Source organism: Mustela putorius, unplaced genomic scaffold (assembly GCF_011764305.1).
Source record: "Mustela putorius furo isolate JIRA1106 unplaced genomic scaffold, ASM1176430v1.1 tig00003863_pilon_pilon_pilon, whole genome shotgun sequence".
Taxonomy (NCBI): domain Eukaryota; kingdom Metazoa; phylum Chordata; class Mammalia; order Carnivora; family Mustelidae; genus Mustela; species Mustela putorius.
Window position 1 is genome coordinate 3,883,952 of NW_025422015.1, and position 13,026 is coordinate 3,896,977.

Sequence of the window (13,026 nt, forward strand, 5' to 3'; positions counted from 1 at the left end):
TACAAATGCTGAGCTCCAAAGCTGTGACTATAGGTCAGTTATTTGTGGACAGATGGACGACGACAGCTTAAATCCTTGCTTGTCTTTTTAAACATTTTTAAACATTCCTTGTTTTTTTAAACATTCCTAATAAAGCTGTGATTGCTCAGCAATGTCAAGAGGGGCCTAGGTTCTGTTCCTCCAACTATTTCACGGTCCTTCCCGTGCTGGCATTAATTTTTCAATATTGCTTCACAGTTGCAAATTGGCTACCACAGATCCAGGCACTGTATCTTCAATCGGCAGTGCTGCATGCTGGAAACAAGTGGCTGAGGTTTAAAAAAAAAGAAAAAGAAAAAGAAAAAGAAATTTAATTGCTCTCTTTCATGAGCTTCAATCTCTTTATACAGAGAGGCAAATCTTTATCAAAAGCTCTGAAGATTGTTTTTTTACCTTTCATTGGCCCCTGCCCAACTTTAGAACAATATGGGCAAAACAAATCTAAGCCTTTCATGGATTAGCCCACTGGGAATAAGCCCATCTCTGCCAAAACAAAATTAGAGTGCTTTAGAGAGGAAGTAGAAAGTGCTTTAGAAAGGAAGCTAGATATTGAGTAGACACCTAACCATGCCTACGAGCCATTACCCAGACTGATTTGGAGAAATGGGTCACTGGCTTCTCTGATCCTTCCCCACTTTCCTTCCTCCCACTACTAAGGAGCATTTAAGTAAAATTATAATGTGGCATAATTCTAAGAGCAAGTTCTATTTATCCCTTCTGTATATAGTCTATTCTTTTAATAAATATAATAAAGAAGTATCTCTCTCTCTCTAAGAAGATGTAGAAAATAAATAAGAATAAAGAAATAGCTGAGTTACTGAAATGCTGTATAAACTCCATCATGCGGGGTGCCTGGGTGGCCCAGTGGGTTAAAGTCTCTGCTTTCGGCTCAGGTCATGATCCCAGGGTCCTGGGATCAAGCCCCACATTGGGCTCTCTGCTCAGCAGGGAGCCTGCTTCCCCCTCTCTCGCTCTGCCTGCCTCTCTGCCTACTTGTGATCTCTCTCTGTCAAATAAAGAAATAAAATCTTTAAACTCCATCATGCTTTTTTATTTGTTTACTTTGCCATTTCAGCTCTGCTTTATTGAATTCTGGGTTGCTCCGTTGCTCAATGGACAGTTGATGCTGTAAATTAAGTTCCCCAGCCTCTCAATCTGTCAAGAAGCATTCCTTTCAACATTTACTGAGGGCCTGCTGTCTCTATCCACTTGAGAACAGTTGCATATGTAAAGCAACCTTGAAAATTCCGACAAAAACATTTAATTATATAAACATATCTATAATATAGTTTTGATTCTCAAGTATGGAGTTCTCTCAGAGTAAGCTGTGTCAGTCTTTTAAATTAGACATATTTAAATAATGGCTGTGTTCCTTCTTTATTTCCCTATCAATCTAATATCCCCCTTTTGTTGGACTCTGTTCTTTCTCCTTTAAGAGAGAAACTCTACTGGGGCGCCTGGGTGGCTCAGTGGGTTAAGCTTCTGCCTTTAGCTTCCGTCATGGTCTCAGGGTTCTGGGATGGAGCTCTGCATTGAGCTCTCTGCTCAGCAGGGAGCCTGCTTCCCTCTCTCTCTCTGCCTGCCTCTCTGCTACTTGTGATCTCTGTCTGTGTCAAATAAATAAATAAGATCTTCAAAAAAAAAAAAAAAAAGAGTGACTCTGTTTATCTGAATCTTTCTGCTTATTCCTCATTTTTCATGTTAATCTAACAGATGGAAAAACAAGTTACTTACAAACATCTGCGTAGAAATACTTTACCTATAGTTCCTGCTGTGAGTAAAATGGATTTTAATTGTAGGGTTATTGAAATTTTCCCTCACAGGCATTGTAAGTGCAAGTTTTTGGTGTGAGAACAAGTTCTCACCTAGGATCTCACTGTCAGGCACATTCATGTTCTGAACCAGTCACCCACACCACTAGAGCAGTGGAATAAACAGACACTTGACTGTAAACAACAGTTCGGATATCACAGATATTTGTAAGAGTCTGTTTAAGATTACCAGAAATTGTTATGTGCGTGGCATTATATTAATCATATAGCTGCACATAAAATAATTAAGATTATTGATGGCATTAGCATTCATAGAATAGAAAGAGCCCATTACCTAGAAAGACTCTAGAGAGACTAAACCGTGGCTATAAATTGTATAACACCATTTTCACTCACATAATAATGAGATTTGAGTAACATCTGGGTATTAGATTAGCGAGTTTTCCTGATAATCCCCAAAACTAAAGTTAGTGAGTACCCTATTATCCACAGCAGGCATGTGTGCACTCTACCTGACACTCCTAACATGACAGTCATAGTCTTTCCATGACTCCTTTCCTTCTGCCCACCTCTGGGATGTTAGGATCCCCAGCACTCCTCATCCTCCGCTCCATTCTCCCTGTGAGTCTCATCTATGGCTAGAACGTCAACTATGATTTCAATGTCAGTGGAGCCTAAGTGTATGCCTCTATTTCCAGCCTGCCCCTCCCCTTTGACTTTAAGGCACATCCCTCCATCTTTCTTCTACTTAATCCCTGTATATTCCTTCTACTTAATCTCTGTATATTCAGGGATTAGCCTATACTCAGACAAACCTGGACTCCATTTATTATCCTATAAATAAATTTCAGTGTTCACTATCCATATTCAAAGCATTGCAATAAATTCAATAAGCTGGGATTGAAGACCTCATTATCCCAAATGCCTCTATGTCCCTCAATCAGTCTCTGAAATCATTCACAAATATCGTGTCTACTCTAAAATTGTGCTTATATGTCTGACCTCCATTCAGTTTTCACTAGCACAGATTGATTTCAACGCATCATTCTTCATACGGGTTTTGGCAAATATGTTTAAAACTGGCGCCCTTGCTCCAATCACTGCCACAGCCAGAAAATCCTCTCTGCACCTCCTCCACGTGACAAATATTTATTGAGCACCTGATGCGTGTCAGGCTTTGGAGTGGGCATTGAATAGAGAGTGCTGAGCAAATCAAAACCCACTCCTCAGTGAACCTGAACTCTAGCTCAGGAGAGAAGGTAGCAATTACATGAACAAACAAATAATCCACAGGGGATGTTTGGTTAAAGAAAAACTAGTGGGGAGTGCTATGTATATAGAGTGATCACTGAGGGGTATCAATTAAAATAAGACTTCTAGGAAGGGAAGAAGCCAGACACAAAGAGATTAAAAGAGAAGAACACAACAAAGGTCCAAGGCTGGAAGGAAACCCAGAGTTGGCTGGAGCCGAGTTTACAATGGGGAAGTTGTATGAGACAAGTTGGGAGATGGAAACAGAAGTGAAAACACTCACAGTGTCACAGGCCATGATCACAAGTCTGAATCTAATGTGAAGCATAACTGGGAGCTGGGGAGGGGTTTTAGGCAAAGGATTTTTACATTCTTTAAAAATCACCAGAATTTTTTCCCAATCCCAATGTGAGGGTCAAACCTTTGCATCAGAAAAATTGTATGGTTCCTGATGAATGGAGTGACCACAGGGTCCAGCATGCTCTAGTGAGTCTTGGTTTCTACCTGTTGTCCTAGTATAATCATTAATGGTTCCCCACTTTCACTCTCACAGGGCCCTAGGGAGACAGTAAATTCTATGGTCAACTTCCTGATAGGAAATAAACTAAAACAGTCCTCAGGTTAACATTCAAGGCCCTTCTGAATCTGGTCCCAATTCACCAATCCACTTCTCTTCCTTTCTCCCTCATGGTGTTCTGGGCACTTCAGAAATGTAATGCTGACAGTATAAATGGCACTTTACTTCTCTGCTTTTGGTCATGTCCCTGCCTCTTGCTGCATGCTCTATGACCATGACTAGTAGACAGAACCTTGAGTGTCTGACACAAGAAGTCTTTTCAAAACCAGGCAGAATGAATGGCTTCTTCCTCTGTGCTTTGCCAGTATCTTTATTAAAGCATTTATCACACTGGGTTAATTATTTATAGGTCTATCTTTTCTGCTAGAATGGTAGGTACTTAATGGCAAGGACAGCAGTTCCTCTTATGTGTTTTTTGGATCCTCACCACCCACTGCATACCTGGTCCACACCTGGTACTTGATACAAGACTGCTAGATGAATTATTTAATCTAAATTCAATATAACATACATAGTAAAATAATAAGGTTACAAAATGAGACTTTAAATTCTATCCAGTAAGCTTAAAACATTATTGCCTTCACATCTAGATATTTCATTCTCCAACTTCATCCCAATATCTAATGTAGCCTCATTCATTAGGAAGTAACAATAAACTCTTAATGAAGACTACAAGTAAAAAATCTTTACAGGGCAAAGAAGAAGTATAGTTTTAGGAACCCAAATAATTTTCAAATAATTTTGAAGATGAAATAGAATTGGTATAACCACTGTGGAAAACAGTATAGAGGCTCCTCAAAAAATTAAAAATAGAAATATCAAATTATTTAATAATTCCAGTATTGTATATTTACTCAGAGAAAGCTAAAACCCTAACAAGAAAAAATATAAGTATCCCTATGTTATTGCAGCATTATTTACAATAGTTAAGATAGAAGTAACCTAAGTATCCATCAATAGATGAAAAGATAGAAGTAACCTAAGTGTCCATCAATAGATGAATGGTTAAGGAAAATATTATACATACACATAACCACACAGACACACAGACACACACACAATGGAATACTACACAGCCATAAGAAAGGATGAGATGGTGCTATTTGAGGCAACAAGGAAGAACCTAGACGGTATTATACTAAGTGAAATAAGTCAGATGGAGAAAGATAAATACCATAGGATTCCACTCATAAATAGAATCTTAAAAAAAAAAAAAGAATAAACAAACAAAAAGCAGAATCAGACCCATAAATACAGACAACAAACTGATGGTTGTCAGAGGAGAAGGGGCTGGGAGACTGGGCAAAATGGGTGAAGGAGAGAGGGAGATACAGCCCTCCAGTAATGGCATGAGTAAGCCCTGGGAATAAAAGGCACAGCATAAAGAGCACAGTCAATGATCCTGTAATAGCAATGTAATGGGACAGATGGTAGCCACACTTTTGGTGAATACAGCATTATACGCAGAGTTATCCAATCACTAAACTGTACCCTAAAACTAATGTAACATTGTGTGTCAGTTATACTCAATTTTTTAAAAATTATATTAAAAGTTGGGGTGCCTGGGTGGCTCAGTGGGTTAAGCCTCTGCCTTTGGCTCAGGTCATGATCAGGGCCTGGGATGGAGTCCCACATTGGGCTCTCTGCTTAGCCCCTTCTTCCCCCTCTCTGCCTGCCTCTCTGCCTACTTGTGATCTCTTTCTCTGTCAAGTAAATAAATAAAATCTTTAAAAAAATTAAGTTAAAAGTAAACAAAAAGAGCTGCATGGGTGGTTCGATCAGTTGGGCAACTGATTCTTAGTTTCAGTTCAGCTTATGATCTCAGGTTCATGAGATGAAGCCACACATCGGGCTGGGCATTCAGCACTGAGTCCGCTTGAGATTCTCTCCCTCTCCCTCTCCCCCTTCCCTCCCCGCTTGCTCTCTCTCTCTCAAAAATGGTTAAATACATCTTTTTAAAAAAGTAAACAATAAAAACCCAGAATGATATACTTGCAGAAGACATTTTCATATACTCACCACTCTTAAATACTCCTGCACGCATCCTGCTCAGAAGAAGTTTGTGGCGTAATTGCAGAACTTCAGCTTCCAAGGCTTGGACTTTAGATCTCCACATTGACTCCTGCTCGGACACCACCTTTGCAAGGTGCTCTGTGTACTCTTTGCTGCTTGTGTCAGCTGGTGTCGAGCGGATAATTGCCAAGGCCAGAGCCAGCTTTGACGTTCTCAAATACCATGTTTGAGCATCCATCCTGACTTTTGTCTCTATCATTTCATAAGAAAAAAAATTCAGAAATTTCGTTTAACTTTTGCAGTGCATTTCATTTGCTCAAAATTGATTTTGCAGAGTAACGTTAATTAATATGTTTGTAATACAACTTGACACCAAGTAACAGAAAAAATTTTCTCAGGAACTGAAGAGAGTATGAAAAAATATGCAAAAGAAAAATGCATACACATGCATATTAAGTGTATTAAAATTTAAAAAGGTAGGTTCAGACAATTTGACAAATTCTTGGGGTGGAAAAAACACACATTAATTCATTTAGTGTTTTCTAACCAGAAGCACACATCAGAGTCTCTAAGGGAGCTTTAAAAATATGTACATATACATATATCTAGTCCCAAAATTCTCCCCAAAATTCAGATTCAGCAAATCTGGGAAGGGCACTCAGGCTTTTACATTTTGAAAGGAGACAACTCTGTAATCTGAACCACATTTAAATGCAAACCTTTCTCCTCAGACCCATTCTTCTAAGTCTTAGAGTCCTTGCTTCCCAGCACTGCTGCATTCCTTCATGAACCATGACCTACTTGTTATTATTCCTGCCTTCAACAAGGCTCCTCCAATCTATACTGAGAACAATCTTTAAAATATTGGCATCATTTAAGTTGTAGCTGTGCTCTGATTCTGCACCTCCAAAGATTTCCAATTGCCACCATAAGCAAATTTTCCAAATCAGAACTGTATCAAGGTCTGTAATTGTAAGGACATGACAGACCACTGCGTTCATTGGACAAATACTATGACCCTCATTGAAGTATAAACCCCTTGTGGGCCTCCACAAGGAGGAGCTTTGCCCATAAAATGTGCTATGTAAAGATTCGTAATGAATAGTACAATGGTTCCAGAGAATTTAGGACCTTTGGTTGCCAGATCCAGTCTAACAAATTCAAAATTCTTTACTCCACATTTCAAACTTTATGTTGTCCAGTTTCTCGAGCCTATCCTTCCACTGTGGTTCAATCATATCATCCAAACAGATGCACTCAGCCTAAACTCATTCCCATTCACATCTCTCTCCTGAATTTTCCCTGGTTGTGATTCCCTGACTCTCATAGCTGCCAAAGCCCTGAGTATATATCCTTCAAAGAACAATTCATATACCATCATATAAAACCTTTTCAGAGGTTTTATCACAACCTACAAAACTGTGTACCTATTTGGTATTCTATAGCTTAGCACTGAAAATACACAATCTAAGAGGAAGCATAATACCGCTTTATTATAATCAGAGATCAACATAAAAATGTATGTCTGATATGTTCATAACAGAATAATGTATCATTGAAAACTAGGACCAACAACCAAATAGTTAATAACAATAGGACAATTCAAATGAATATCATCTCTTAAGATAGGGTTTTTCAGAGATATTTTTTATTACCATGAGAAACTACTAATGATATGCTGAGTGGAAAAACAGTGAGGACCTAAAATTATATGTATAGTACAATCCCAATTGTGTAAAATATGGGAAATATAAAAAATGTAAACGGGATTTATCTCTACTATATAATTATTAGTGATTATTATTTTCTTACCAACAGTTCTCTAAATTTTCCTAATTTTTGGCTATGAACATGTATGGAATTATAATTAGAAAAAAAATTATGAAGAACAGATTTCCAAAAGCAAAGTATAGTTACCATAGTGAAGCTACATAATATACCCAAGACTCGATGCTGTGAAGATAGACCAACTAATTAGAATTACAGCTGCACCTATTTTAGTTTCACAGAAACCATGTCACTCAGCTGGTTCATCCCTCATCTGCTTTGTCAGCAATGGGGGCCAGACTCCCTGCCTCTCAGTACTTCTGGAGAGCGCCTGTGGGCAGAATGCAGAAAGCAGGGATGACCCTCCCTAAAGAAGTAAGCCCACCATCAGATATAACAGTACAGACTAAAGATAACAATAATAACAATAATGGAAAATAATGACCTATTTAAAGTGTTTCGGGTAGAAAATGAGCTGATATTCAATTATGAATCATGGCTAAAAACTAAGAAGAAAAAAAAACGTGTTTATTAGCATAAGAGGACAAAATTCTCTGGATAACAGTATCACAGAAAACTCCCTGTCATCTTGCAAAGATTTTTAATTAATTGATTTAAGTAAGCTGATTAATTAAATGCTCTGATATTTAAGTCATCATATATGATTTGCTAACAGTCTTAAAACCATGCTGAATGTCAGTCAACAAAAAAAGAACAAATTATAAAGTCCTTCTGGATTCTAACTATCCCAGGGTCACTTGTCTGAACATTAATTAGAATTGTACCACAAGCGAACAGAAGTGATTGCTAATAGATATACTGGTACAGCCTTCTACCATACAAATTACACTCAAAACACACATAGTTATAAAAACAACCAAACAGAAGCAGGCCTTTTAAACTGCTTCCTCATATGTGTGTGTGTGTGTGTATAAACATATGCCATTTTTATCTAAGAATAACATTCCTATCCTCAAAGTTCCATTTGCAAGGTAAATTCTATTTCCCCTGAAATTTCATGGAAAAAAATATGAGCTTCCTAAACATATTCTCTACTTAAATGAGGAAAGACCCATAGTAACTTTCAGAAAGCCTTTTTAAAATTCAATTTATGCTCAAATAATTATCGTGAATAATTAAAATGAACATTAAATGTTCCCCAAGAAGGTATTTAGTGTCTTTGAATTCTTAACAGCAGAAAACACAAAATTTTAACAGTCTTTTTAGAATACAGCATTCTCTCAAATGAGCTTTCTTTTTCTTTACATTTGGGAATAGACCTTACCATAGCAAAGTCCCCACAGGGCTACAAAGAAATCTAGTCACATTTCTTATGGTCCCTGTATTCTCCTTCAACCAATATATGCGGAAATGGCTACTCTGCAAACAGTATTTTGGCAATTTTTACCTGCCCTATTTCTCCTAACCTCACTTTTACCTACTGAACTTTAATATGTATCAACTAATTAATTCTCTAAACTGTCAAAACTGTTTTGAATTATAATCCTGAATTCTAAATTCTGTTCATCTCCAAGATCACTGATGAAAATTTCATGAACTAAAGAGCCCCCAATCATTCCTATATAAGAAGTGAAAGTTTAAATTAGGTAACTATTCAGGAGGATCTTTCTGTAATGTGCATCAAACACCTTCAAAATACTTATCCCCCTTTGGACCAGCAATACAAGTTCTAAGATCTTAAAAACATGACCAGAGTCACAAAAAAGTGTTAGACCCAAAGATGATCTTAAAGGATTATTTATAATTACTAAAACAAAACAACTGTCACCAGCTTGAATATCTAACAGACGCATTAAATTGTAACATATAATTAAATTTAAAATGTTTTTTAAAATATTTAAAACTATGGGAGAGTATTTCCCACACAATGTTAACTGCAGGATAAACATAAAATAGTAAATACAATAAAGCTGGAAAATTGGGGAAGGGGGAATCCATAGACATGAGACTGATTTATTGATAGATTTAGAGACAGAAAGGGGGGAGGGAAGTAAAGAGGAAAAGAAAAGAAAGAGGGAAGGAAGAGGCAGGGAGACAGGCCAGGATTATTCACCAAAATACAAACAAAACACTGAGTATGAGTTAAGGAAGTCTGATTTCATTTTCTTGTTTATGCTTTTCTATAGTTTCCATGCTTTCCACATAAACATTATAAAATGTGTTATATATGACAGAAAAAAAAGTCTTAATACTAATCCTACAGAAAATTCCCTATTCAATATTTTTCAAATTACAAATTATAGGGGAAATGAAGATGAGTTTTGAATGAAGCCTCAAGTCTACACCCCTGATGAGAAGCTCCAGGCTGTAACTCTTACCTCCTCAGTTCTAAGAGATCTTCAAGTGTAAAACACACCACCAGTTCACCTACAGCTTGGGAGTAGAGGAGGGGTAACAATGAAATAATATCAGGTGAAACAAACTCAAAAATCTGAAGCTGTCAGAGTGCCTGCAGAATTGAGGAAACACAGTCAATGGAATGGGAATTCTGTCCTTTAAATTCCCTGACCTCCATCCTTGATCAGCTTTCCCCAAATTCTACTAAGCTTGTGGACTTCTGGCCTTTTTATGTCCACATGTAGATAGATGCTCCTTCATTCAGATGAATCTGGTGTTCCTTCCACTAATCCAAAGGACACAGTGGATTTTGGAGGTAGGGCAGAAAAACTTTAAAAGTGTTCCAGTAAGAGGGCACCTGGGTGGCTCAGTTGATTAAGGGTCTGCCTTTGGCTCAGGTTGAGATCCTGGGGTTTTGGATCAAGTCCCACATCTGGTTCCCTGCTCAGTGGGGAGAAGCAGACTCCCCACTGATATTTCCCCCCACCCATATTCTCTCTCTTTCTCTCTCTTTCTCATAAATTTTTTAAAAATCTTTTTAAAAAATTAAAAAATATAAAAACAAACAAAAAAAAAACCTTTCTAACATGTGCAACCAGGAAGCTTCTAGTCACCGGATTCTCAATGCCAGCAATGTGGACTGGCAACTAAATACTTGAATGACTAAATAAGTGAATGAATGAATGAATATAATCAGTATAAGTCAGGCAGTCACAGAAGGCTGCTCAGCCAGCTTTTAATCACGGCTCTCATCATTAGGTCTATGTCAATTCATACCACGGAGCATGGCACTAGAGGAGAAATGGATTAGGATGGGAATTTAATTAGTTTACTAAAGGTCACATTGGTCTCTCTTGACTCTGTAACACATCCTTTCTTGACTACTTCCAGTGAATCTACTCCTTCTAAACCTATGTCTTTCTACAGCATACCCATAAACTTTCACCAAATAATTCCTGAGCAAAGAAAATACAAGAAAGACAAAATCTAGTTCATAAACAGGTTTATAGGAGAGAGTAAGCTATAAGGGAAAAATCTAGATTTTATCTCATGTGAATACAATAAATACTTGTCTTACCCGTAAAGCAAGGAACTGAAGAACATTCCCTAAATTACTGAAATGAACATCATAGGACAAAGTGAGTACAGGAGGAAATCCCTATTTGATATTTATCAAACTTCAGTCTGGGGCACAGCAGAGTTCAGGCAATTCCAGAACAGTAAGCTACTATAAGACTTTTTGGATAATTAGTTTTGGTAAAGTTTGGACGAGGTCTGACACCTGATAGTTGGGTTAGGTCCAGCTGAAAAATTCTCTAATTATTGTTATAGTTTCAGCACACACTGTACTATGAAGTGCTCAGCAGAATAACATCATGTGCAATTTTACATAAAAGAATAAGGAATTCCTTTAGATTTCATATCTTTCCACTTAATTATTAAGGGGCCTTTAAAAGCCTGCCCAGCAGAAAATCTGTTCATGACAAGAGACTAGTAAAGATAAAAGGCTGCTTGCTTTTTTTTTTTCTTTTCAATTTCATCAAAACAGGCCAACTATCATTTTTCTCACATTGAAAAAGTTAATCATAGATTTTAATTGTCTACAGAGTTCCTCAACAACTGTTTTCTTTTTATGCAAATCCTCACCCCCTTTTGACTCCTCAATGCTTCTTTTCCGTCATAGGAAAGGTTTTCTCTGGATTCTAAAGAAATGCTGCAGAACTTCATGTGGGGAAAATGCGTCACATTTTATAGATCAACAAAAAAGTACACTGATTCAGGAATGCAAAGTCATGTACATATAGCACAATCCTCAACCATCTTCCTCCACTGTGTAAATCCACAGAAGGGAAAGGAACTGGATACCTACTATTAACACATATTTAACAATGTAATTCAGAAGAACTGTAGGTGTTTCCTAATTATACTGGTATTTCACACACTGATATGGACATAATTCTTATGACAAAAACAAACATCTTGTTCTCACAGGGTATATGAGAAAGTCTGATGACCTACAGAGCTCAAATCCACAAACTCCACAAATTTGGGATTTTTATAAGGTTACACTCTGGAAATGGAAAAAGCTACATGTCATAAAATGAGGAAGAATAGAGGATGAAACCAGAAACCAAAGAAACAACCAGAACAGGCAACTGAGAGATGTTCAGCCAATTGCAGGAGAGAGAAGCAGCCGGCTTCTGCAAGGAGCACAGAAGGCTGGGGAAGAGGGCGGTGGTAAGGCAGAGACCCTGGAAAGAGTAAAAGGCCCTATCCGAAGAAGTCCCATTTTTTAAAGGACACATTGGGAAATAAGATTTGCTTTCTAACTCCTATTACATAATACCTTCTTATACTTCCCTTCTGTGTACACCTAAGACATCAACTCAAAAAAGCACGAGCAGCCCCACAAAACATTTTCTTTAAGGCTGAAAAGTTGCCCTCATCTATCTCTCTCATTTAAATCTCACCAAGCTGACCACGGTGAATTTCAGAGAGCAACTGAAATGCTTCATGGATTCTCATAGGCCTTCATTTATAAATAAGTCTAGGGGCACCTGGGTGGATCAGTGATTAAGCGTCTGCCTTCAGCTCTGGTCATGTTCCCAAGGTCCTTAGTTCGAGCCCCGCATCCTCCCTGCTTTCCCTCTCCCACTGCCCTTGTCTGTGTCCCCTCTCTCGCTCTCTCTCTCTCTCTTTCTGTCAAATAAATAAATAAATAAGTCTAATACATTGTTTACATTCACTTAGATTTGCCTTTAACAAATTAGAATTCTACTTTTACTAGCCTAAAACAGACTACTAAAAGAGAGGGGCAGCTTCACACATACCGAGTACTTTGATTTTTTTTTTTTATTTTTTTTTTTAAGATTTTATTTATTTATCAGAGAGAGAGGGGGAGAGAGCAAGCACAGGCAGACAGAATGGCAGGCAGAGGCAGAGGGAGAAGCAGGCTCCCCGCTAAGCAAGGAGCCCGATGTGGGACTCGATCCCAGGACGCTGGGATCATGACCTGAGCCGAAGGCAGCTGCTCAACCAACTGAGCCACCCAGGCGTCCCACTGAGTACTTTGATTTTCGGCATCTTCTAGCACATGATGTCCTCTGAATTTTTGTCCCTTTAAACTCAGCCCCTCAACTTGCTCCAGACAACAAACATACAGAGCCAATATAGCTTTTGTTGTATGTAAGCCATCACTCAGCACTGATCCTCAAGCTCTCATCTCCGAACTGTCCACTCCCACCTGCT

At 38.0% G+C, this 13,026-nt stretch overlaps 1 protein-coding gene across 1 annotated transcript in view; it reads right to left on the reverse strand.

The window, feature by feature from the left end:
• Positions 1-13,026, reverse strand: part of MEI4 (meiotic double-stranded break formation protein 4) — a 71,348-nt gene that overhangs the window by 30,540 nt on the left and 27,782 nt on the right. The window contains exon 2 of the mRNA XM_045066215.1: positions 5,659-5,904. Coding sequence (XP_044922150.1) covers positions 5,659-5,890 — 232 coding nt within the window. The 5' untranslated portion in view covers positions 5,891-5,904. The remainder of the gene's footprint in view (positions 1-5,658; positions 5,905-13,026) is intronic.